At 59.9% G+C, this 25,075-nt stretch overlaps 2 protein-coding genes across 4 annotated transcripts in view; one reads left to right on the plus strand and one right to left on the minus strand.

Annotated features, from left to right (window-relative positions):
- The window catches only part of AP3D1 (adaptor related protein complex 3 subunit delta 1), a 46,967-nt gene extending 26,093 nt beyond the window's left edge, over positions 1 to 20,874 (plus strand). Inside the window, exons 5-32 of one of the 3 annotated variants that reach the window (XM_082623887.1) lie at positions 238 to 345; positions 1,987 to 2,116; positions 2,835 to 2,974; positions 3,078 to 3,151; positions 4,327 to 4,376; positions 5,326 to 5,375; positions 5,475 to 5,523; positions 6,601 to 6,746; positions 6,822 to 6,970; positions 7,047 to 7,277; positions 7,714 to 7,945; positions 8,677 to 8,822; positions 9,274 to 9,415; positions 9,996 to 10,067; positions 10,703 to 10,778; positions 11,106 to 11,305; positions 11,649 to 11,722; positions 11,874 to 12,048; positions 12,377 to 12,433; positions 12,967 to 13,065; positions 13,260 to 13,406; positions 13,626 to 13,673; positions 13,980 to 14,169; positions 14,385 to 14,473; positions 14,555 to 14,640; positions 15,193 to 15,314; positions 15,421 to 15,500; positions 19,724 to 20,874. In XM_082623887.1, the coding sequence (XP_082480013.1) occupies positions 238 to 345; positions 1,987 to 2,116; positions 2,835 to 2,974; positions 3,078 to 3,151; positions 4,327 to 4,376; positions 5,326 to 5,375; positions 5,475 to 5,523; positions 6,601 to 6,746; positions 6,822 to 6,970; positions 7,047 to 7,277; positions 7,714 to 7,945; positions 8,677 to 8,822; positions 9,274 to 9,415; positions 9,996 to 10,067; positions 10,703 to 10,778; positions 11,106 to 11,305; positions 11,649 to 11,722; positions 11,874 to 12,048; positions 12,377 to 12,433; positions 12,967 to 13,065; positions 13,260 to 13,406; positions 13,626 to 13,673; positions 13,980 to 14,169; positions 14,385 to 14,473; positions 14,555 to 14,640; positions 15,193 to 15,314; positions 15,421 to 15,500; positions 19,724 to 19,819 (3,258 nt within the window). In that variant the 3' untranslated portion in view covers positions 19,820 to 20,874. The remainder of the gene's footprint in view (positions 1 to 237; positions 346 to 1,986; positions 2,117 to 2,834; positions 2,975 to 3,077; positions 3,152 to 4,326; positions 4,377 to 5,325; positions 5,376 to 5,474; positions 5,524 to 6,600; positions 6,747 to 6,821; positions 6,971 to 7,046; positions 7,278 to 7,713; positions 7,946 to 8,676; positions 8,823 to 9,273; positions 9,416 to 9,995; positions 10,068 to 10,702; positions 10,779 to 11,105; positions 11,306 to 11,648; positions 11,723 to 11,873; positions 12,049 to 12,376; positions 12,434 to 12,966; positions 13,066 to 13,259; positions 13,407 to 13,625; positions 13,674 to 13,979; positions 14,170 to 14,384; positions 14,474 to 14,554; positions 14,641 to 15,192; positions 15,315 to 15,420; positions 15,501 to 19,723) is intronic. The other 2 variants (XM_082623888.1, XM_082623889.1) reach the window with 2 other exon arrangements.
- Positions 20,875 to 22,418: 1,544 nt separating this feature from the next.
- Positions 22,419 to 24,997, minus strand: IZUMO4 (IZUMO family member 4; the record flags this gene model as incomplete). Its single annotated transcript, XM_082623219.1, is given in 9 exon segments — positions 22,419 to 22,662; positions 23,100 to 23,117; positions 23,551 to 23,598; positions 23,744 to 23,819; positions 23,932 to 23,958; positions 24,436 to 24,507; positions 24,624 to 24,704; positions 24,787 to 24,880; positions 24,884 to 24,997. Coding segments are annotated over 9 exon segments (774 nt in total).
- Between the last annotated feature and the right edge of the window lie 78 nt (positions 24,998 to 25,075).

Consider the following 25,075-nt stretch of genomic DNA (forward strand, 5'->3'; position numbering starts at 1 on the left):
AGCCGTGGGTGGCAGTGGCTCTGCCCCACTGCACCCCTGGAGCGAGGGGCGGACCTGAGACAGCCCTCCCCTTAGAGCCGTCCTGGCTCTTGCTCGGTGACAGAGCTTGGAGCTGGCTGCTTCTTGTGAGTCCTCGTCCAAGCCCGTCTCCAGACCCAGAGCAGGGCTGGCGGGCACAGCTGGGACCCAGCGAGGCGCAGTGGGCGCCTGCCTCTAACCCTCTCCCTCCCTTTCCAGGACCTGAGCAGCCCCAGCCAGTACGACACTGGCGTTGCGCTGACTGGCCTGTCCTGTTTTGTTACCCCAGATCTTGCCAGAGACTTGGCCAACGACATCATGACACTGGTGAGTCTGGGAGCGTGCCCGCCCCCCTCGGCTTTTGCTCCCTGACATGCCTGGAAAACCGAGGTTGTAATGTCATGTTGAGGGCACTTGGGTGGGCAGAAACGGCCTGGGTCCCCAGGATGAGCTGGGACACCGAGTCACCATCTCCCCTTCCATCACCTGGTGGGGCCCGGCATTCACACCTCACCTCCTCTGAAATGGTCCTGCTGGGGAGGGGCGGGGGGGTCTGGCTGGGGACGATGGCCTGTCGTGAGCGCATGACCCATCACCTGTGTTCTGAGGCATGGGTGGTGATGGCAGTGGTCTTGGCAGGCAGCGTGGTCAGGTGGTTCTCCGGCCAGGAAACTTTTTATTTTCATCTGAGCAAATCTGTTGTCTGGGGCCCAGTCCATCCAAAAGGCAGAAACCCCAGCCAGCCTTGATCTCCAAGGTGGGCAAGAACTTTGTTCTGAAATGTGGACGCGCTCTTAGAAATCACAATCCTCGACTCCAATAAAAATTAATTTAAAAAATAAAAACAAAACTGGAATTGACCCTAAAAAAAAAAAAAGGAAAGAAATCACGGCCCTCAGAGGGTTGCCTGCTGCACACCAGATTCTCCATGATTGGGAGGCTTTCCCCCTCCGACCACGATAAAGCAGCATGGAAGGGTGGCATGTTCCTCCCAGGAGGGTTCTGTCCGTACGTGGCCCGTTCTCTGTGCAGACGGTCAGGCCTTGGCTCGCGGTCTGGAAGGCTTTGGGTACACGCAGCTTCTAGATCCTGGGCCAGCACAGCACGGCCCAGGCTGCATCCAGTCACCGCCTGTTATAAATGGTTTGTCCACACACGGCCCCGCCCCTTCGTCCACACGGTGTCCCTGGGCTTCCCAGCAGCAAGGGCAGAGTCAGACGGAGACTCTGGCCTGCAAAGCCGAGTATTGATCTTCAGGGCCTCTTCAGGAAGTGTGAGGAGCTCTCTAGGTGAAAGTGGTCACGAGCCCACAGCGGGGCGGTAGTGAGCTGTCACAATGAGTTTCGGTGCCGGGTCACGGGGGTGGGGGTGACTTCCTCAGGGCCAGGCTGCCTCGGGCCCTGACAGGTGAGGAGTGTGCCCACTTACAGACGAGAGGCCCTCCTAGCCGGAGCACAGTCCCGAAGAAGGACAGGAGCTCCAGGGGTGCAGTGCAGAGGTGTGGAGGGGGCTGAGGCCCGGGCAAGGGGCCCTGCTCTGGGGACAGGTCTTGGTGGCCCGAAGAGTCCGAGGCCAGTGTTGACACGTGGAGGCTCTCTCCAGCGTGACCTTCCATTTGGGGCCCCCCTCCCTCATTCTGTCAGTGCGCCCCAGTAAATCCAGGAGGCCGGTCTCAGCCTCCAGAGGGCAAGCTGGGATCATGGACTCAGGGAGGCAGGTTTCAATTCAGTCCAAGACACTGTTGTGTAATCCCTGGGCTGGGGGGGCAGTGGAGTAAACGTGCAGGCCGGGCTCAAAGGCCAGAGGCCAGATGAGCTGGAGAGAGGGTTATCCTCCAGGTGATGGAGGCGAGACGCGGGCAGGTGTGGGAGGGGAGGCGGGGTGGGGGGAGCAGGGGGTGCAGGAAGGACCGGGGAGGGGTTGGCGCAGTGGTGTCAGCAGGGAGACTGACACCCTCTGCCCCTGCAGATGTCGCACACCAAGCCGTACATCCGGAAGAAGGCTGTGCTGATCATGTACAAGGTGTTCCTGAAGTACCCCGAGTCTCTGCGCCCCGCCTTTCCTCGCCTGAAGGAGAAGCTGGAGGACCCTGATCCCGGTTTGTTGACTTGAGTTAAGAAGGGCCCCATGTGGGGCCGTGATGCTCCACCAGCATCTGTGAAGGCTTGGTGGAGGGGGGTACTAGGTCCCGGGACCCCGTCCTAGCCCTCCCCCATAGGGCACCTTCTTACTTCCTGGCACCACGAGATGCCAGGTTCACTTTCTACTTTCCCGCCAGTCCTGGAATCTGCCGTTTCTTCAAACAGCTCTAGTTTTGTTAGCTGGTGTGGGATTTAGAAACCAAGACCACTGGGTGTGCTTATTTCTGCCAGCTGTCATTGCCTCCAGGCCGCAGCAGACACCACACTCGCTCACTGGGGAGGCCTCTCTGTCTGCATGTTCGCTGTCTCGTGTTTATTCTGCTGCCTTGATTGGCAGTCCCACACCACAGGGTTCACTCCTGCCTCTGCCTGTCCTTTTCTGTAACTCCATCCGGGGAGACCCTGGGCCATGCAGATGTAAAACAGCTTCTCCAAATCTTTGCTTGTCTCGGGAGAATCTGCTGTGCATTGCAGAGGATCACGGGGTGTGGAGTGTCGTGGTTAGGGTCAGGGGCCGAGGGGCAGGGGAGGCGGGCTGGGGGCATGAGCGGGGGCAGCCCTGGGGGGAGGCGGACAGAGCACCTGGAGTGACTTTGATCCTGCTGGGGACACGCCCCGAGGGTCCGGCCTGCTCTGGAGGACGCCCCCTTGCTGATGGCGTCCCTCACTTCACAGGGGTCCAGTCGGCGGCAGTCAACGTCATCTGTGAGCTGGCCAGACGTAACCCCAAGAACTACCTTTCCCTCGCTCCGCTCTTCTTCAAGCTCATGACCTCCTCCACCAACAACTGGGTCCTCATTAAGATTATCAAACTGGCAAGTGTCGCCCCTGGGGTGTCCTGGGCATGCCAGCCAGCAGAGCCCCGGGCTGCCGTCCCATCCCTGCTTCGGGTGACCACTGGCCTCTCTTGTCCCCTAGTTTGGTGCTCTGACCCCCTTGGAGCCAAGGTTGGGTAAGAAGCTGATTGAGCCTCTCACCAACCTGATCCACAGGTAGGGCTTGGGGCGGGCGTGGGAGGGGTGCCCCAAGGAGGGGCGGGCGGAGGGGCACCCAGGCCTGAGGGCCTGCCGCCGCCAGGAGCTGCGTCTCTGTGCTCTCCCTTCCTCGGTCTGCAGACAGCACAGTCAGGACAGGGTGGAGAGGGAATTCCCTGGTGGGTCAGTGGTTAGGACTCCGAGTTCTCACTGCCGAGGTCCCGGGTTCAATCCCTGCTTGGGGAACTAAAGTCTCACAAGCGTGCAGCGCCGCCAGAAGTAGACAGACAGATAGATAGGCAATGGGGATATATTTTAAAAACAAAAAAAGGATGGAGAAAGCTGTCCCAGCCAGGCTCTGGTTCACAAGTAGACCTCAGCAGTCTAGTTGAAGAGCCCTGGGTGAGTGTGTCACCGCCCAGTTCTGGAATGTTCTAGGAGCTTCTACGTGACTTCAGGTGCCTGTGGTTGAATCGTGGGGGCCAAGCTTCAGGTGCCAGGAGATTCTGCTCCTGGGGTCCCGTGGGAAGTGGCCAAGGGCTTGGGATGTTGCTGATTTTAAACAAATCACCAGTCACCGGGTTTATAGTAGCTTGTGGTTTTCAGAGCATTGATAAGAAGCCATCAGTCCTATGACCGTTCATGTGGACTGCCTCTGGTGGCCCGTGCTCTCGGGTTTGGGGGATTTGGGCTTGAGAACATAACTGTGAGAATATCAGAGTGGAGTGGACGTGCCTGGTGCCCACCCTGGTCGTCCTGGGCTGTGCTCACTGTGGCCCTGGACGCCCCCGAGGGATGACATGGGGCACGACTCCGTGTTCTTCCTGCCTGCGCGTGGCCAGGCCTACTCCCTGTCCCAGTGGAGCCGGCCGGCAGGGTCTGGGCTGGAGGAGAGAGGCTTTTGGGGAACTTGGCTTCTCTTCATGGGGGTTGCAGAATAAGAAGGTTATCCGTGCGTGGGCTGCAGTGGCGGGAGCATTTCAGGCCGCTTTTGAGGGCTACAAGGGGTGCTTCTGTCCCTTGGAGGAACCTGATGGCCTCACTGCCCAGGGTGGGGTGTCACTGGCATGGCCTTCAGACCCGAGGCTTCCTGGGCTCCGCGTTTCCTTGGAGGTGGTGCCCCCAGGGGTCTTGGTGGGGTGAGCGGGAGGCAGGCGGCCCTGTCTTCCCAGCTCCTATGTTTCTTTCTCTAGCACGTCTGCCATGTCCCTTCTGTACGAGTGTGTCAACACCGTCATTGCAGGTGAGCACCGGGGTGACCCGTTCTGGAGCAGGGAGCTGTCGCCAGCGGGGGAGCTGGTCCCCGGGCCTCACCAGAACCTTGAGGTTCCCGGCTGGGAAGCTGTTTAGCCTGGCCTGTCTGCAGCTCCTTTGGAAGTGTCAGCTTGGACACGGTTGCAGCCAGAGTCATTGCCAACCTCGGGCTCCAGTGTTAAACACTGCACCCTGGCATCTGCCACACCTACCAGCAAGACCGCTTTTCATGAGCATTTTAAAGCAAATCTCAGGCCGCTTCCCCTGTGGCGTCTTTAGCATAGGACCTACAACCAGGAGAATTCTCGAGAGGGAATCGGCACTTGCTCCCCAAAGGGTCTCGTGGAGTCCGTTAGTTGCAATCAGACCACCTGGTGACTTGTCCCTGCCACCCAGTTTCCTGTAGATAGGCAGAGGGAGTTGGTGGCCCAAGGGTTCAGCTTCTTGCTGTCTGCCTGTGCCTGCCTTAAACTGTCGGATGCTCCTCACAGCCCGTGGGCAGCCTTAAGTTCAGTGAAGCCCAGGAAACTGGCCTGGGGTCTATGCTCGTGACTGCTGTGTGGGCTGTGAGTGTCACTGAGGGTCAGCGACAGTGAAAGGGAGAGAAAGGGCAAGTGTGGGACTTGGGAGCAGGGCAGGCTGGCCAGAGAGTGGTCCCTGAGTCTGGAAAGGTCTATGAGGAGGACCGAGGTATGGCAGGATTGCAGATGGCCCTGGTGATGGGCAGAGGGAATGGGGATGCAGACGGGAGGTAGGCCTGGTCCATCGTGCGTCGCGGGGCCAGCGGGTCTCAGCTGAGGGCTGACCCATGGACCTGCCCTGGACAAGGACCCCTGGTGCCCGGGGTCTGTGGTCTGCTCTCTTGGTCGCAGAGACCCAGCCTGGGGTTCTCACTGGGGCCGGTCACGCGGGGCCCTCACCCCAGTCATCTGTTTCAGTGCTCATCTCGCTGTCGTCTGGCATGCCCAACCATAGTGCCAGCATCCAGGTATGCCATGGGACCAGGGGCTCCCCTCCTAGGCCCCAGGGACACCGACTCTGCCATTGGTTTAGAAGATGTGACCAGTGGCATCTCCCCTCTTTACAGCTCTGTGTTCAGAAACTGAGGATATTAATAGAAGACTCCGATCAGAACTGTGAGTTGCTCCCTCTGCAGGCCCTGCGCCCTAGACTTCCGCTAGTGAGGGCTCGTCCCTGCCCGAGAGGAGAGCGGGCCTGGCATGGCTGGCAGATTCCTCCCTGGGTACGGCCCCCTCGTCTGCATGGCGGGTTCCTTCCAGCCGGCATCTCGGTGTCGCTTGGCCGTGTCCACTGGAAAGGTCTTTAAGCTCTGGGCCCTGTGCCCACATCCACGGGGACCTGGGACCCGGTTGCAGGGGGGAGCCGGGGAGGCCGGCAGAAGTGCAGTTGAGACATAAAGGGCGAGCTCAGCCCCGGGGGGAGCAGGCTGGGCATGGAGGAGAGTCCCCGCGGGCATGCTGCAGGCCCCCCTGGTGGTTAATCAGATGGGGTGGTGCGTGGGGCTCCTGACGAGCGAGGGGGAGCCACTGTCCGTCTTGCTCGTGTGCCAACTCGTGCACTTCCTTCAGCCAACGTGTGCTGTCGAGGGTTCCAGCCAGTCACACACTCCTGCTGCCAGGACCACGGTGGAGAGGGCTTCTGAGGGCCTGGTCATGTGGGCTGCTCATTTTTTGTTTTTCTTTTTTGTTTTTCTTTTTTCTTTTTTTTTTTTGTCTGTGCCTTGTGGCTGCTGGGATCCTAGTTCCCCAACCAGACCAGGGATTGATCCTGGGCCCTTACAGTGGAAGTGCGGAATCCCAACCACTGGACAGCCAGGGAATTAATTCCCTGGCTGCTCATTTTGAATCCAGGTCTGTTTGTTTTGAGCAGGAGTCATCGAACTTTTCCTGGAAAGGGCTAGATAGTAATTCTCGTCAGCTTTGCAGGCTGTGTGGTCTCTGCCACTGTAGTGTAGAAGCCTGCTGGTGGGTGTAGACCACAGGCCTGTCGTGTGCCAGTAACGCTGCCCTAGAGATGGGCCGTGGCCCAGTCTAGATGACGGTGCGTTGGGCTGCTTGAGGTGGGCAACGAGGTGGGCCTGGTGCCTGTGAGACGTGGGCCGATGGGGCCCAGGTGGTTTGGGGTGGGGCTGCAGGCCTGGCCTCACTCTCAGAACCTCGTCCACGTCTGAGAGCACTGCGCTGTGTCTGCAGTGAAGTACCTGGGGCTCCTGGCCATGTCCAAGATCCTGAGGACGCACCCCAAGTCCGTGCAGGCGCACAAGGATCTTGTCCTGCAGTGCCTGGACGACAAGGACGAGTCCATCCGACTGCGGGCCCTCGACCTCCTGTATGGCATGGTGCGTGCCCACCCTGCCACCTGGCCTCCCTGCCTGCCCACCCGGCCCCTCCCTCACCAGCCGCCGCCCCCCCAGGTGTCCAAGAAGAACCTGATGGAGATCGTCAAGAAGCTGATGACCCACGTGGACAAGGCTGAGGGCACGACCTACCGCGACGAGCTGCTCACCAAGATCATTGACATCTGCAGCCAGTCCAACTACCAGCACATCACCAACTTCGAGTGGTGCGGCCCGCAGCCCAGCGTGTGGGCGGGTGGGCGGGCAGGCAGGGGCGCTGCCCTCACGGGCTCTGTCCCGCAGGTACATCAGCATACTGGTGGAGCTGACCCGGCTGGAGGGCACCCGCCATGGCCACCTCATCGCCGCCCAGATGCTGGATGTGGCCATCCGCGTGAAGGCCATCCGCCGTTTTGCCGTGTCACAGATGTCCGCGCTGCTTGACAGCGCCCACCTGGTGGCCAGCAGCACCCAGCGCAGCGGCATCTGCGAGGTGCTCTACGCGGCCGCCTGGATCTGCGGGGAGTTCTCCGAGTGAGTGGGGGCCAGGGGCCTCCTGCTCCCCAGGGGAAGCGGGTGTGCCCGCCAGACCCCAGCCCTGGCAGCCGCTCCGCCCACCCGCCTACCTCCTCTCTCCCGCCCTCATTGGGCAACAGCTGCTCTCGCGGTGAATGTCTCCCGTCACGGGGAGCGGTGAGAGGTCTGCCAGCCGCTGGCCCAGCCTTCCTCCCCTCCTCACCGCTGCAGCCACAGGTCATCCATTGCCAAATTCAGGCCGTTGATAGTTTTTTCCTTTCCTTTTTCTCGACTGCTTTGTGCGGCTGCTCTGACTGTTAGGCCATTGCTGTGGTTTCTCCCTTCACATCCCCTCCCTCAGCACCTGGCATCGGGCGGGGACTTGCAGGGCTGGCACCAGCCCTGGCACACAGACCCACTGGGGCGGCTGCTCACCGGCCCTCCCTATCCTCAGGCACCTACAGGAGCCCCAGCAGACCCTGGAGGCCATGCTGCGGCCCAAAGTCACCACCCTGCCGGGCCACATCCAGGCCGTGTACGTGCAGAACGTGGTCAAGCTGTACGCAGCCATCCTGCAGCAGAAGGAGCAGGCCGCGGACGCGCAGGCGGCCCAGGAGGTCACGCAGCTCCTGGTGGAGCGGCTACCCCAGTTTGTGCAGAGCGCGGACCTGGAAGCCCAGGAGCGGGTGAGCGCCACACGTCAGCACGTCCTCGGGGTCGGGTCAGCTACGGGAGAGCAGCTTGGGCAGGGTGGGTGGGCAGATCTGGAGCCACCATGCTGGGGAGGCCCTGGGTTGGGGGGGTGGGAGACTGAGCGAACGGGAGACCGTGTGAGGGTATGTGGTCAGCCCGAGAGGGAAGCATCAGAGGTGACTGTGGTCCTGGAGGATGCTGGCCAGGAAGGTGGAGGAGAGCTGGTCGGAGGAGAGCTTGGCATGGCGTCTGGGCATCGGTGGCCTAGGAGCCCACCTCTTGGCTCTGGTGATGTGGGGCTCTCAGCTACCCAGACCCCACACTGGCGCTCAGTGGGCCCTGGCGGCCTCTGCGGTCATGGGCGGGTGTGTGCCGTGCGCCCATCTGCTGGCTGAGGGTCAGCGGCGCTCTTGGGGGCCGTGTGAAGGTGCCCTGGTGGCCGGCGCTGCTGCTCACGGGGGCGGTTGCCTTGTGGGGTGGTGCTCAATCCACCCCCAACCCCTTGTCTCGCCCAGGAGCCCGTTTGTGTCCTCGTGAAGGAGACAGCAGCTGGGCTGGCCTCCTGGCTGGCCTGGTCAGCGGCTCCTCGCAGCGTGTTCTGCAAGTCCTCAGCAGGGATCTGGCTGGGCGTCTGCACTGTTTGAGCGATGCCCTGCGGGGGCTGAGTGGCCTTCAGGGCCAGGCCTCCGTAACTCCTTCCTGACTCATCCATGGTCCCCCCCAGGCATCCTGCATCTTGCAGCTGGTCAAGCACGTCCAGAAGCTTCAGGCCAGGGATGTGCCGGTGGCAGAAGAAGTGAGTGCCCTCTTTGCTGGGGAGCTGAACCCGGTGGCTCCCAAGGCACAGAAGAAGGTTCCGGTACCCGAAGGGTGAGCCTTGTGGTCCGTCAGAGGACACAGACACAGGGTGGCATGAGGGCCTACGGAAGCAGAACCACAGCCTGGACCTGCTGTCCAGACGGGCGAGGTGGAGGGGGCTGGGAGGAAGGCCCCCTGAGACCCCAGCCCCCTGTGGGCGGGACAGACCCTTCTCACACAGACTGTAGGCACGGCACTCACTAGTCCTCCTGGGGCCCTGCTGTCCCCACCCCTGGTGCCACCCTTGGGAAGCAGGTTGGCTGGTAGTTGTCACCCACAAACCTTGCGGGCAGCGTGAGAATGTTGGGGGGGGCTGCCCAGGCTCCAGGGTCCCTGGTCTGCCTTGCCCGCTGTGACCTCGGGCCACTGCCCAGCCTTCATATCCTTGTCTCCAAGGGGATGGCAGCGTCCAGGGCCAGGCATGCAGGCCGGAGCCACCGTGTGATCTCACTGTGTCCTGCAGCCTGGACCTGGACGCCTGGATCAATGAGCCGCTCTCGGACAGTGAGTCTGAGGATGAGAAGCCCAAGGCCATCTTCCATGACGAGGAGCCACGGCACGCCAAGCAGCGGCCGCCCGAGGCGGACGAACAGGAACTGGCCCGGGTGAGGCGGGGCGGGCCGGGGCCACGCATGGTCAGGTCTGGGCTTGGGTCCACTGTCTGGTGGGCAGCACTGAGCCCACCTTCGACTTTGGGTGGGGTTCTTGTTGAGACCAGGAGTGGCCTCTTGAGCTGGGAGCTCCCTAGGGAGACCGTGGGGCCTGAGCACGCTCAGGCCCTGGGGTGCCCGGCATGCCGTGCCCACCTGCTGCCTGCACTCCTGGATGCGGGGCCTCAGGGTGTCCTGCAGACTGGAGAAGCAAGGCGTGCTGCGTCCCCCGCTCCCCCGCCTGCCTTCCTCGCCCAGCCTGCCCCCAACCCCAGGCCCTACCCTGGAGCACGCGGCCTCTCCGACCCCCACCCGTGCAGCTCCTGGGTTGTCCCTCCTGCCGCCTGCCTGTCTCCCACTTGCTCTTTCCCACCGCTAGCCTCCGTCTCCTGGTGGTCAAAGGCCAACAGTGAAAGTGGCGAGGGGTCCCGCCCCACCCCGGGTCTGGCGCGTGAAGGTGGCCCCCACCTGGGAGGATGCGAGGGTGAGGGCTCCGCGTACCCGCTGACGTGCACGCTGCATCCTGTCCCCTCAGCGCCGCGAGGCCCGGAAGCAGGAGCAGGCCAACAACCCATTCTACATCAAGAGTTCCCCGTCTCCCCAAAAGGTGAGGCCTGCCTGCTCGTCCTTGAGACACGCTCCCACGGGGCCCGTCCGCTCTCTGTCCACGGCCTGTGCGGGGCTGTCAGCAGGTCCACGGGCAGGACCGTGAGGGGCTCCCGACACCAACACTTGGGGAGTGAGTCCTGCATGGGCGAGGTCAGGCTCCTTTGCCTTGGTGGGAGGGGAGGGGGCGTGAGGGGACCTGGGGTCCTGCCTGGAGCCACCTCCTTCATCTATACCCTCCCCCCTGCAGACCAGTTGTCTGTGTTGGGCTCCCCTGGGGACATGTGGCTCCACGGGGTGGGTGCTGCGCGGTTTCCCTGCTCCTGAGATTTCTGCGTCACCCCTCTGAGGGGTTGCAGGGTGTCCCCCGCCAGCACCTGTGTGTCGGGCTTGCTGATTCCAGCCGTCCTGGGGGCGGGAAGCGCTATGTCACCATGGTTCCAAGCCTGCACTGTTTTTCCGACTTGGAAAGAGAAAGGATTCAGGTGCAAAAAATGGAGGTCTTGCACCCCATCCTGTACTCATCCCCACTGGCAGCCCACCCCCGTCTTTGTGACCCCTTGCTCTGGGGCGTCGGCGCATCACGCTGGGCCCGCCGCCCTGCCCAGTGATGGGGCCTCGGTGTCTCCTCTCTAGCGGTACCAGGACGCGCCAGGTGTGGACCACATTCCCGTGGTGCAGATTGACCTCTCGGTGCCCTTGAAGGTGCCAGGCAAGTGTGTGCCCGGTGGCACGGGTGACGGGGACCTCAGGCCAGGTGCAGGCGCTGCCTCGGGCCTGCGCTCCAGCCTTGCACCCCGTGCTGCATCCTCGTCCCAGCAGGCACGGGTGCACGCCACGGCTCCCAGGTTCAGCCCCATACCCCTCACCGCCCTGGGGCCCCCCTCTGCGTCTCGGTACCCAGAGGGCATTGCCCAGCATCCCCTTCCCCCAGGCATGGGTCTCGGGGCTGTGGGTGAATCAGGTGGCAGCAGGGTGCTGGCTGGGTGGGATGTGTCCACGGCTCTGGGCTGAGTGCCGCATGTGCACCTGTCAGCAGGGATGCCCATGTCAGACCAGTACGTGAAGCTGGAGGAAGAACGGCGCCACCGGCAGAGGCTGGAGAAGGACAAGAGAAAGAGGAAGAAGAGGGAGCGGGAGAGGCGGGGTGCCCGGCGCCACGCCTCACTGCACACCGAGAGCGACGAGGACATCACCCCCGCCCAGCGTGTGGACATCGTCACCGAGGAGATGCCCGAGGTCAGCTGCGGGCCTGCGTGTCGGGCGGGCGCCCTTCCCCGAGGTGGGCTCCACCCTCGCGTGGGCCTGCCCATCGCTGCTGCCTCTATGGCACGGGGCAGCCTCGGCCAGCTGTGCCCTGTGCACCGTGAGCAGGTGGCCCCTGCACTCCTGCCCTATTACCTGTGCTGAGTTCGCTGCCCGCACCGAGAGCCAGGCTCCAGATCAGACTCCCTCGTGGGTGTGGACCTGGTGGCCTGTTTCTGAGAAGGGAGGTGGGGGCCCTGTGGACCTGTAAGGCTTGGTGGGGTTGGGGGCCGGACGGGTTGATGTGGATGGATGCAGGGCTCCTCTCCCCCCTCAGAACGCCCTGCCCAGCGACGAGGACGACAAAGACCCCAACGACCCCTACAGGGCCCTGGACATCGACTTGGACAAGTGAGTGCTGGGACTGAGACCTGGGCAGCTGCCCCGCGGGGCTGGACGCGGCCTGGGCTCTCCATGGCCTGGTCCCTCCCTCTGTTCTCTGGTTACTGCACAGAGGGGGAGCGGCCTTGTCACGGGCCCCGCCTCCTGTGACCACCCCCAGGCCCCTAGCCGACAGTGAGAAGCTGCCCGTCCAGAAACACAGAGACGCTGAGACCTCCAAGTCCCCGGAGAGACAGGATGTCACTGTCGTGGAAAAGAAAAGCAAGAAGCCCAAGAGGAAGGAGAAGAAGCACAAGGAGAAAGAGCGAGAGAAGAAGAAGAAGGAGGCGGAGAAGGTGAGAGCCAGGCAGCGTGTGTCACGTTGGGCGGGGTGGGCCTGGGCTGCCAGCCACCCCTCTTCCATTGCGCGCGTGACACGCGTGTGGAGGGGGCTCCTACACAACCGTCATGCATGGCTCGTGGGCCTTGCCGCGGAGCAGCGTGATTCCGCCTGGCCACGTGGTCCTGGTGGGCGCTCGTTTCCGTGGCGGTAGCGCTGGACGTGCCCCCAGCTCCCTGCACACTCGGGCCCTGCGGGGCCGCAGTGGCCTGTGCCTGGCGGAGCCACTGTGCTCTCTCAGGGCTGCTGGCTCTGGCCAAAGGCGTGTGTTCCTGTGGTTTCAGGGTGCGGACTTAGACTTCTGGTTGTCCACCACGCCACCTACTGCCACCCCAGCCCCGGTAAGAGCCTGCTAGTGACCTGTGCCGGCCCCGAGTGCCCCTCGGCAGACACCTATGCTTTTCAGCCTTGGAGACATCAGGCCGCCACCTTGGTGCCCTGCCCTGGCGGTGGAGGAGGTGGGGGACCCTCAGGCAGAAGCTTGGTCTGGGCTGGCTCGGTTCTGTGCCTGAGGTCTCGCCCAGGCAGTGGTTGTGTGGCCGGCCCTCAGCGCAGAGTCCAGGCCCCCAGAGCCAGGCAGTGCTCCTGAGTGACCGCTTTGTGTTAGTGGCTGGGGCCTGGTGGCTCTGGGGTCTCCAGCCGTGACCCCGGTCAGTGCCAGCCGGCCACAGGCCGGGCCTCCTTTCCCCTCTGCTGGCCACTGGCGCTTACTGGGGGCCACACGTCTGTCTGCGTGCTGGCGACACGCCTGGCATGCGGAGGGAGGTTCGTCACTGCGGGGTGTCCCGGACCAGGGCAGGGCAGGGCTGAGGGCACCGGCCACGCCATCCTGGGCGCCAGCTGCCTTTAGAGCCTGCCACCCGGCTCCCTGCAGGAGGAACCCGGCGTGAATGCCGCTGTCACTGCCCCTAAGGAGGAGCCCAGGGGAGAGGAGCAGGACGCCGGCGAGGATGTGGAGCAGGACCTCGAGAAGGTGTGGGACGCGCTATGCAGGATCCGGGCTGGGGGAGGTGCTAGCCCGCCACCAGGTCCCACCGAAGGGGCTGCTGGGGCCTCCTCACAGCGGCCTCCTGTCGCTGTGCATATGGGTTTCTGCTTCCACATGGCTCTGTGGGGCTGTGACTCGCACAGGAGCATGGGCTTGACCTGAGCCCTGTTCTGTCTCAGAAGCCTTCCGAGCAGAAGAAGAAGAAACACAAGAAGGACAAGGGGGAGCGCTCCAAAGACAAGAAGAAACCCAAGAAGAGGGCGCCTCCGAGGGAAGGGGAGGCCGAGCCCGTGCAGAACGGCGCGCTCTGTGAGGAGCCGCTCCCGGTGAGGGTGCTTCCCTAGCACGTTGGGAGCGGGCCGTGGGCGTTGCACCCTCCCTGCGGTCCTCGCAGCCCTGCCAGTGTCAGGAGCCCCGGGGTGTAGATTCGTGTTGTCCAGGACCCGCGGTTGCTCCTAGTGTTTCCCGCCGGCGCACCTGGCAGCTCCCGACGTCAGCCCCAGGTCCTCACCGCCCAAAGCTGAAACGTTTCTCTTTTGTTCCAGCCCATGTCTAGCTACTCTCTCCTGGCTGAAAATTCTTACATCAAGATGGTGAGCCATGTGGGGGTTACGGGCGGTGGGGCTGGGCGGGCTCAGGGCTCTTGTCTCTGGATGTGCAGGGTGTGCAGCGGAGCCGGGCGGCCGGCGAGGCCTGCTCACGGTGGGTCGGGAACAGCTGACGGTCATGGACAGAGCTGGAACTCCGGTGCTCGTGCGAGGGCTCAGGACGTTCCCTTCTTCACACGTTCATGCAATGGGACAGCGGGTGGTGCCCACACTCTCCCAGGCCCTCGTCTAGACCCACGGGGGTCCCTGGTGGGCTCCCCTGCCCCGCCGACCCTGGGCCTTACTGTGCAGACATACGACGTGCAGGGCAGCCTGCAGAAGGACAGCCGGGTCACGGTGTCCGTGGTCCTGGAGAACCAGAGCAGCAGCTTCCTCAGGAACATGGAGCTCAACGTGCTGGACTCACTCAACGCCCGGCTGGCCCGGCCAGACGGCTCCTCGGTCCATGACGCTGTCCCCGTGCCTTTCCAGCTGCCCCCTGGTGAGTGGCCCCCGGGGCGCCCAGGAGCCCCCGGATCCTGTCATCTGGTGCCCCCTCAGGGCTGAGCCTGGCTTCCCTGACCAGGGCAGGCAGCACTGAGGACAGACCCAGGCCAGGCTTGCGTCCCTGCCACCTGCCCAGGTGGCTGCACCCCCATCCGCCACCCCAGGCTGTGCCCCGTGCTGCTTCTCAGGTCCGTTTCTCGCCCTCTCCAGGCATCTCCAACGAAGCCCAGTTTGTGTTCACCATTCAGAGCATCGTCACCGCGCAGAAGCTCAAAGGGACCCTGTCTTTCATTGCCAAGGTACCTGATGGGGGAGGGGGGGCACCCTGAGGGTCAGGCGCGTGCCCTGCCCCCGCCCACCCTGCGCCCCTGCTCCTGCAGAATGATGAAGGTTCCACCCATGAGAAGCTGGACTTTAAGCTGCACTTCACCTGCACCTCGTACTTGGTCACCACGCCATGCTACAGGTGCGCCACCCTCCCGCCCACCCCTGGCTCCCCACTTCTGTGCCATGGGAAGCTCTCCATGCGGTCACCTTGGCAACGTCCTCTGACCTGAGACGAGGATGTGCACGGAGTGTTGGGTGACCAGCTCGTGGTTGGTGCAGAACGCCCAGCGCGTCTGCCGGGCCGGCCAGCTCGGGCGCCTGACTCTCAGCACAGGCCTGGCGGCCCTAACGCTGGACGTCCAAGCCCAGAGTGCAGGCAGGGCTGGCCCTCCTGAGGCCCCTCTTCGTGGCCCTCTCCCCGTGTCCTCACGTGCTCATCCATCCCAGCACATCTGCATCCTCATTTCATGTTCCCACAGGAACCCTGGTCACGTTAGATTAGGGCCCTGTTTCCAAGTGAAGTCGTGTCCTGGGGACACAGTTCAGCTCTTGACTTCCTACCAGCCCTTGGGGCACCCTGAGCTATAGGCCCACAAAGGACGTGCCCCACCCCCTGGGCTGGGGTCTCTGCCTGCCCTGCTGCAGGGGAGCCCCCTGTTGTCCCCCACCCTGTTCTGTGTCCTTCCCACAGTGATGCATTTGCCAAGTTGTTGGAGTCCGGGGACCTGAGCATGAGTTCAGTCAAGGTCGATGGCATTAGTATGTCCTTCCAGAACCTTCTGGCAAAGATCTGTTTTCACCATCATTTTTCTGGTAAGACTGGACGTGCTGACAGATGGCTTGGCCCTCTTCCCATACCTGTGACTGTCCCCTGCTGCCAGGGGCTGGCCCGGCCTCACCCCCAGGCCCTCTGTTGCAGTTGTGGAACGGGTGGACTCCTGCGCCTCCATGTACAGCCGTTCCATCCAGGGCCACCACGTCTGCCTCCTGGTGAAGAAGGTGAGTCCCATGGGAGGGCCCCAGCCAGGCCTGTCCACCCCTCACCGCTGTGCCTCCTTGAGCTGTGTTTGTGAGGGGTGTCGGCCTTTCCTTTTCTCCGTCTGACCTTGGCATCAGGGCACTAGTGCATTCCCTCCTCTCGCATTTCCCGGAAGAGATTGCGTGTAGTCAGTATTCCTTCTTGCATGTTATGTATAATTCGCCAGGGAAATCGTTTGGGTCTGGGGGTTTCTTTTTTGAAGGGTTTTTTATCTACGAGTTCAGTTTCTTTCTTTGATAGTTGCAAGACTTCTTGCTTTCTCTGTTTTTTATTGGGTGATTTTTGGTAGTTCGTAGTTTTCAAAGAATTGGTCTGTTTCATCCAAGTTATGGAACAGATAGTGTGTCAAGTTGTCCAGTTCTCTTTGTGTGCTTTTAGTGTCTGAGGGATCAGTGGGGATTATTTTTCATTCTTGATGTTGGTAATTGGTGTCTTCTCTCATTTTTCTTGGTTATCCTGGCCAGAAGTCTTACTTATCCATTTTGTTGATCTTTTGAAAGATCAATTTGATAACCAATCTTTTTAAAAAGTTAGGGACTTTCCTGGCAGTGCAGTGGTTAGGACTCCGTGCTTCCACTGCCGGGGGTCCGAGTTTGATCCCTGGCATGGTGCGGCCAAAAAAAAAAGTTAATGTTTCTTTAAAACAATAAATTTTATTGAGTTCTGCTGCATATCTCCTTACTTCTGCCTGCCTTGGGTTTACTTTGCTCGTTTGTGGTTTCTTAAGGTGAAAACTTAGACCAAGACCTGTCTCCTCTTCTTCTTTTTTTTTTTTTTTTAATATTTGTTTGTTCGTTTATTTACCTACTTATTTTTGACTCGAGCCAGGTCTTTAGTTGCCGCATGCGGACTTATTAGTTGTGGCATGTGGACTCTTAGTTGCAGCATGTAACTCTTTAGTTGTGGCATGTGGGATCTAGTTCCCCGACCAGGGATCGAACCCGGGCCCCCTGCATTGGGAGCGCAGAGTCTTACCCACTGCACCACCAGGGAAGTCTGAGACCTGTCTCTTCTAATAAAGTTTTTAGTGTTATAAATTTTCCTCTAAGTACTGTTTTGGATGAACTGCACACATTTTTATGATTCATTTTCATTTCTATACAGTTGAAAATACTTTCTATCACTGCTTCCTCTCTGACCCATGGATTACATAGAAGTATGTTAACTTCCAAGCGTTTAGAAAGTTTCCTGTTGCTTTTTGGTTACTGATTTCTAGTTTGACTTTTCAGGCCTTTGAAATGTGCTGAGGCTTGTGCTCTGGCCCAGGATGTGGTTATTCTGGGTGGATACTCCATAGGTGCCTGGAAGCATGTTATACCTGTCACCTAGATCTTGCTGGTTGATGGCGTTTTCCTTTTCTTCTGGATCCTTGCAGATTTTCTTCTGGCCCTTGATGAGTGAGCAAGGAGTATGAGGCCAGTGGTGGTCAGTTGGTCTGCTCCCCCAGTTCGTCAGGCTTTACTCCATGTGTGGGAGCCCTGTTGTTGGCTGTGTGGACTGTTAGAATTGTGGGATCTTGGGGCTTCCCTGGTGGCGCAGTGGTTGAGAGTCCGCCTGCCGATGCAGGGGATACAGGTTCGTGCCCCAGTCCGGGAAGATCCCACATGCTGCGGAGCAGCTGGGCCCGTGAGCCATGGCCGCTGAGCCTGCGCGTCCAGAGCCTGTGCTCTGCAACGGGAGAGGCCACAGCAGTGAGAGGCCCGCGTACCGCAAAAAAAAAAATTGTGGGATCTTGGCAAGGGACCCTCATCAGTGGGTGTGCTCCTCTCTGTCCTGGGCTGTGTTCTTTTCTCTGAAGGCTACCTTGTCTGGTATCAGTACAGGCACTCCTGCTCTCATTTGATGGGTGCTTACGTGGTATGTCTTTTGCTATGAACCTGCCTTTATCCTGTTTGGATAAGAATTCCTTGTGAATGCTGTAGCGTTTGGGTCACGTGTCCTTATTCATCCTGTCAATCTGTGTCTTTCAGTTGTTGTGTTCAGACCGTTTGTGCTTAAAGTATTACTGATATATTTGGGTTTGTCCCACATTTTGTTTTTTCCCTGTGTTTATTGTTCCTCTTCTTCCCACTCCCACTTTCTGTGGCATATGTGAGCATTACAGTATCCCGTGTTTATATGTTGGCTGTGTTATTATTGACGGTTTCCGTGTATCTGCTTGGGGGGCTTGAGGGATTACATTACACACTTGGTGTGCACAGTCTACTTGGAACTCAGGCGGAACATAAAAAGTTCACACCGTCTCGGTCCCTTGACCCTCCCTTCGCACGGGCAGTTGTCTTAGGTTTTGCCTTTGCAGACGTTGAAGACACCTTACGCCACGTTACAGCTTTACAGATTTCAGAGAACTCGGGGTGCAGGTGGGGGCGGGAGGGGGTGAGATTGCCTCTTGTGCTCGCCCATGTGTCTACCATTTCTGTCGCTTTCATTCCTCACGTTCCACCCTCTGGCTCATTTCCCTCTGTCTGAAGAACTTCTTTTTAGATCACGTCTATTGGATGTGTATTCTCTTAGTTTTCCTTCATCTGATTATTCTTTATTTCAGTATTCCTCAAGGCTGTTTTTGCTGGGTATGAAATACTGGCTTTGTCAGTCTTTTCACTCAGTACCTCAAAAATAGGCCATTTCCCCCTTTTTTTTTTCATTTTTTAAAATTAATTTTTATTGGAGTATAGTTGCTTTACAATGTTGTGTCAGTTTCTATTGTACAGAAAAGAGAATCAGCTATACGTATACATATATCCCCTCCCTTTTGGACTTCCTTCCCATTCAAGTCACCACAGTGCATTCCACCTGTTTTTTGTTTTTTTTTTAAAGAAACTAAATTGTTTTATTATTTTTTTTATTAGTTTCTGCTTTATAACAAAGTGAATCAGTCATACATATACATCTGTTCCCACATCCCTTCCCTCATGCATCTCCCCATTTCCCCCTTTTTAAAAAGAAAAAAAATGAAAATATATACTTATTTGGCTGTGCCAGGTCTTAGTTGCGGCATGCAGGATCTTTTTAGTTGCAGCATGAGGGATCTTTGGTTGCGGCATGCAGGATCTAGTTCCCTGACCGGGGATCGAACCCGGGCCCCCTGCATTGGGAGCACAGAGTCTTAGCCACTGGACCACTAGGGAAGGCCCTAGGCCATTTCCTTTTGGTGTCTGTGGTTTCTGACAAGGAACATTTTCCTTTTACTAGGGGATGCATCGTTTTCCTCTGGCTATTGTAGGTTTTTCTTTGTCTTCAGTTTTCAGCAGTTTGTGATGTGTCTGGGTATTGACTTCCTTGGGTTTATGTTAACTGTGTGGAGTCTGCCGAACTTGCTGAATCTGTGCGTTTATGTCTTTTGCACAACTTGGAAGTTTTCAGCTATGATTTAAATACCTCTTCAGCACTGCATTCTTTGTCCCCTCCTTCCGGGACCCCTGTGATGTGAATCTCAGACCTTTTGTTACTCTGCGCACCCCACTCCACCTCCGACTCCTTTCCACTCTCTGTTCAGCTTGGATTATTTCCATTAATCTCTTGTCGGGGTCATTGACTCTTCTGTCATGTCCATTCTGCTGTTGAGCCCATCCAGTGAGCTTTTCATCTTGGCTGTTGTATTCAGGTCTAGAAGTTCCACTGGGTTGATCTTGACTCTTCCATTCCTTTGCTGAGATGTTGTGTTTTCTTGTGTGCTTCAGGAGTGTACGTGGTTGGTGATGGGAGGTTCTCGTAGTAGCTACTTCAAAGCCTGTTAGGTGATTCCAACATCCACCTCTTGTCGATGAGTGTTGGTTGATTGTCTTTTCCATGTGAGCTGAGATTTCCCCGGTCTTGCGGTGCCGAGTGATTTTGGACTGTATCCTGGACACTTTGAATAGGAGGAGACCCTGGGCCTTCCTTACACCCTGTGGAGAGCGTTGACACACGTTCCAGCTGCAGGACGTCTAGTCCCATGCCCTCCGGTTTTCACGGCCTTCCTCTCTGCAGGGCTGGCATTGCTGCCTCTGCCGCGCTCTGCCAGAGCGTCCATCCTGGGCCCCTGGGAGACAGAAGGGCACGGTGCACCTGCTCCGTCTTGCCTGGAGCCCCTCCTTTTGATTATGAAAGCACTCGGGCATACGAGAGCATTTGCAAAAGTTGGAGGTGCATGGGAGTCGCAGGGAGGCGTCTCAAGGCGCTGGCCGTTGTTCCCCCGTTGCAGGGTGAGAAGTCGGTGTCGGTGGACGGGAAGTGCAGCGATTCAACGCTGCTGAGCAACGTGCTGGAGGAGATGAAGGAAACGCTGGCCAAATGCTGAGCGCGCCGCCCGCCATGGGGAGGGCTCGCAGGGAGGGTGGCCAAGTGCCGGGTTTCTCCTCTGTCGCAAGGACTGGGTGCAGCCGGGAGATAACCCAGTCCACCGTCATCCACTGTGTAGACACTGAGGTTTATGTTGCGTTGATTTATCCTGTCATCTTTTTTACTTTGCCCTCACTGCTCTCTCTGGCGAGAAGCCCCCTTCCACTCCCCAGGCCAGCAGGGGCTTCTGTAGCCGGAGCGGACTGTGCACGTGGCCACAGGAGCTGCCCGAGGGTGAGGGTGACCGCCATCCAGGCCGGTTCCTGGTGGGGACCAGACGCGATGGCGCGTTCCGCTTCTGTCAAGCCATCCAAGTCCCATGAGTCCCCAGATGCCCTGCCCACTGGCACCTGGGGGGTGAAGAACAGGCCAGCTACTCAGGCGACATTCCTGTTCATCCCTGACGCCAAGGGTCACGTCCTCCCTGCAGGACACATGGTGGGAGAGGGTCGTGCAGGCTCTCGTCCATCACATCCCGTTCATCCCACCACCGTGTTCGTGTGTCCGCCGAGCGGGGGGTGCCCAGCGGGGATCCCGGACCTCACTGGCTTCCGTGCCCAGTCGGGTGTTGGGGTGAGTGGTGGAGAGCTGCGATTCTGGCCCCTCCGCTCATCACTGGACGCTCTGCAGGTCTGTGCCTGCACGTGCTCAAGGGCCTAGTCCTGGGCTCCGCAGCCCTGATGGCGAAGCATGTGTGTCCAGGGGCGGCTGGGCCCCTGAAATGCACCTCAGGGGCAGGGAGGGGGGACCCCAGCCCACCCCCGTGAGACTGAACTTTCCTCAGAAATGATAGTCCTCGATGACGTTTTAACTTTTCCTTTTGATGAAAACTGTCACTTTAGCATGTAGAGTAACCTATTACAGAATCCTGTGCAGTGATTCTAGAATCTCGAAATGTATGATGTGTTATATAAGAATTTATTTGCTATCGACATTCCCATATAAAGGAGAGACATATCACGCTGCTGTAATGATTCTGTGTCAAGATGATCCAATAAACTTGCAAAACAGACATTCACCTGTTGGGTCTCTGGCCCATGACAGTGTATGCCCCCCAGCCACGGAATTCTGACCCACTGTGGGGGTCAGTACACAGCCCCTGAAATGCTCGTGGTCCGAGGGGGCCTACAGGGCACCCTCATGGAGGTTGCAGTGTGCAGGGGAGCCCTTGCCCTCCTGCTATGCACCCCTCGGCCCCTCGGGAGGGGACGTGGTCCTCACGTCATCCAGGCCCCTGGGCTCCGGTGGTAACGAGGAGCCACCTGACCCCCCCACACGGGATTCTGAGGCGTCCACCAATCTCCCTCCCTTTACTAGGGAACCCCATTCGTAAGGGGTGTGCGGGGTGAGCAGAAACATTACTAAAGTTAGGTAAACGCTTGTACACACACGCACACACACCCCCTCATTTCTAATCTTTGAAGCGCCCAGTGAGAAAGGGGCAGAGTTAGGAGTCCAGACACATGTGTACAGACCCCAGAGTCCCAGGAATCAGCAGGAGCAGATGCTGGAAGGAAGGCCCTGTTGCTGTTTTGCGGTGTTTTTGTTTCGTTTTTTCTTTTTTTTAATTTTATATTTTATTTTTGGCTGTGTTGGGTCTTTGTTGCTGGGTTCAGGTTTTCTTTAGTTGTGGTGCGCAGGCTTCTCATTGCAGTGGCTTCTCTTGTTGCGGAGCACAGGCTCTAGGAACGTGGGCTTCAGTAGTTGTGGCACGCAGGCTCAGTAGTTGTGGCTTGCGGGGTCTAGAGCGCAGGCTCGGTAGTAGTTGTGGTACACGGGCTTAGTTGCTCCATGGCATGTGGGATCTTCCCGGACCAGTGCTCAAACCCATGTCCCCTGCATTGGCAGGCGGATTCTTAACCACTGTGCCACCAGGGAAATCCCCTGCTGCTGTTTTAATTCTCAGCGTTGCAGATGGCTTCACTGACGCCATGTGTACAGAGGACTGTGTCAGCAGAGCCCAATCAACTCCAACCTGAATCCAAAACGTGGGCAGGTGCGGAGCCCCGCACAGAAGCCCCCTCCGGCAGCGGGTGGGGAGAGAGGCCTCGGGTGGCCCCCGGGTGGTCATTGGCCTGGCCCGCCCTGCTCCAGCTCGTGGACCCGCACAGGTCCCGGGGCGTTGGAGCATCCCTCTGGAGTTTCCCTCTCGCCGTTCCCCTGATCTCAACATCGCTGGGCAGGCAGAGGCCAGTGTTCTGTCAGTGAACCCTTGGAAGGAAGGTGCCACGCCAGGCAGGGGACCCCTTAGCTGGGGGAAGGGATTGGCGGCTGACCAGGCTGGGAAGGGCCAGCCCAGGAGCCAGACAACTGCCGGGCTCACCAGGGCATCCGTAGGCACAGAGGCACCTCCTGTCTGCTGGATGGATGTTGAGCCCTGGGTCACAGTTTGGGTCTGTCCCCTCATGACCCATGTTGGGTGTTTTCTCAAAACCAAGAAGCCAAGCGGTGGGCACAACAGCAGTTCCCGTGCCTCAGCTGAGATGCAGCCGATGTGGTAGGAGCCCCAAGATGCACCGATGCTGGCCCTGGCTTTCACCAAACAGCCTCCTTTCGTGTCATCGGAAGAACCACTTGCCCTGAAGGCTGGTTGCCATGCGCGCCTGGGAAGCCCCACAGCCCCGCCCTGTAGGCCAAGGTCGCACCTCGCCTGGGGCTCCAGACACCTGAAGCTTGGTGACATCAAGCTGCGATGAGACGTGGGTGCCCCAGTCCTCCTTCCCCTCCCTCCCGCACCTTGCTCTCCTTGGTGGGGTTTGCTGGGGGCCTGGGCCCCTCGTCTCAGCTGGGCATGTGACAGGGCTGCAGACAGACCCTCAAGCTGAACTCAGAGGCCTTGCCTGTTCTCACAGCAGTGGGGTCATGCCCTACACTCCCATGACTAGGGCTGCAAAGGCAGCAGTGGGAGGGGGCATGGGGTTCTGATCTCTGGCTTAGGCACAACTCCTGCCCCTGGAGTCCACCCATGTCCCTGCAGCCTCCCCCAACTGGGTCACTCGAAAGGCTGGAATGGTTCTGTGTGTCCAGGCGAGGGGCAGGAGGAGCTCATGTTTATTCATGGAGTGATGGCATGGGCGGGGTTGCAGAGGTGATGTCCACATGTCCCAGGTGCAGAGAGGGAGCCCTGCCCGGCTGTGCCCACCCCATCCAACACCCCTGCCCTCCCCCACTGACCGGGACAACCCCACGCCACACATCCCCGCTCCAGGAGGACGGGCCTGCGGGGCGGGGGGGCTTACCTTGTGTTGGTGTTCTCTCTGAAAGACACAACGGGGCCCCAGTTAGCTCTGAGCTTTGGGGCTGAGGCTGTGCCTGTGGCCCTGAGGCGCCTCCACTGGGGCACGCCTCCACCAGGCGGCGCCCTCCCCAGCTCCGACCACAGCCTGCCACCAGCCTGGGGCAGGGGTAGGACCAGACTCTGGGGACCCCTTAACCGGGATGTGCCCCTCGTGCCAGCCGAGCTCAGAGACCCTGGGAGGTAGAGGCTGGGCCCGCCACACTGGGGGCAGGTGCTGCCTTCTGTGGCTGCCCCCGCGCATACTCACCCATGAGGACGTACACGCACACTGCCTTTGGGGAGGGGGAACTACTTACTTGCTCCAGTTATTTCTACAACGACAGAAGGACTGGAGTCGGGGCCAAGCGGCCTTGGTCAGGGTCTCCTCCCCGAGCCCAGCTGCCCTGACTCACATGTGCTGGAGGAGGCCCTGCACCGCTGTCTCCCACTCTGCCGATGACCTGCGGGGACACGGGGTGTGAGGGGGCGCGGCCCACATTCAGGGGCCAGGTGGGGGGCTTCCATCCCCTGCCCGGGTGATGAGAGGACCCTCCAGGGAGAGCCTCGGACCCCAGGGGCAGGGGGCCACCCGCGTCTGAGCCCTACTCGCAGTTGTAGCCAAAGCAGGCGACGTGTGAGTTCGCGCAGTTGGTGCAGGAGATGGTCTCGTACTGGAAGATGCCTGTAACACACCAGAGGCGGCCGCACCCTCCCCTCACCCTCAGTCTCTGGGGCCCCAAGCTGCCGCCACTGCCACCACACCCCATAACCCGGACAGACAGAGGCTCACTCACCGCAGTGTCGCTGACAGTCGATGCAGCCTGTGGGGGGACGAGAGCACAGCCGGCGCCTTCTTAGCAGGCCTGGCCTGTCGCCCGCTCTCTCCCCCTCCCAGGCTGCCCAAGGCTCAGGGCCTGTCCGTTGGCCACTTAGGTGGGCCCCAGCCTGGGATGGGGCAAAGCATAGGGGAGGGCGGCCGCAAGACTCTGAGGCCTCCAGGGACCCGTTGGGGGGAGGTAGCAGGGACGGGTGGGATTTATCCTTCAAGGCCTCCTGTTGGTGCCCACTGGATGAAAAGGGCCCCCCTCAGGGTGTGGCCCTTCTCCCCCCGTTTCTGCCCTTTCTGAGTTCTGACACTTGGCTGCACCAGGCCAGACGCCCTATTCACATTACTCCAGCCTCACCACGACCTGGCCGGGACCCCAGGCCTGGAAGGAGACTGAAATACTCGCGTGGCCCTGGGTTCTCAGACCCTGGACAGCAGCACCCTCCCTCCCCACCAGCCCTCGCTTGCTCACTTTCGATGATGTCATTCTGGATGAGGTGCACCTGCTCCCGGAAGATAGCTCGCAGCTCGTTGGGAAAATACCCTGATGGCGGGAAGGCAAGAGGGGGGAGGTCACGCACAGTTGGCGGGCGGACCTGAGGTGTCCTGGGGCGGGTGGGCTCTGCCTTAGTTCCCCATGCGCGGCGGTCGCCCCCTTACCAGGGAAATACAGCTTTCCCTGGTACAGATGATCCATCCTCTGGTACACGACGTTCGCCACTTGGTTCAGCTTCTCCAGGGCTGGGGACGGCAGGAGGAGGCGAGTGAGCGGGCCGGGGCCTGGCTGGGCCGGGGGTGCTCCCGGGCGGGGCTCCGCACTCACTGATCTCCGCGGGGATGGTCAGGTGCAGCTCCTTCATTGTGTCCTGGCTCCAGTCAGTGAGCAGCGAGCCCGACACGGGGATGTCGCCCACCCATCAGGACTTGAGGTTCACGTGATGGCGGTAGAAGAACTTCTCCGAGAAGTTGTCGTGGCAGTGCAAGCAGCCGCGGGCCAGCGCCGCTGTCAAGGCCAGGCACAGCAGCAGAGCCATGGCCCGCCGCCCGCCGCCCGCCAACCGACGGCGCATCCCGCGCCACGCCCCTCCGCCGCGCACCAACCAACGGTGTCT

This window comes from Mesoplodon mirus, assembly GCF_964341445.2.
Source record: "Mesoplodon mirus genome assembly, chromosome: 5".
NCBI lineage: Eukaryota > Metazoa > Chordata > Mammalia > Artiodactyla > Ziphiidae > Mesoplodon > Mesoplodon mirus.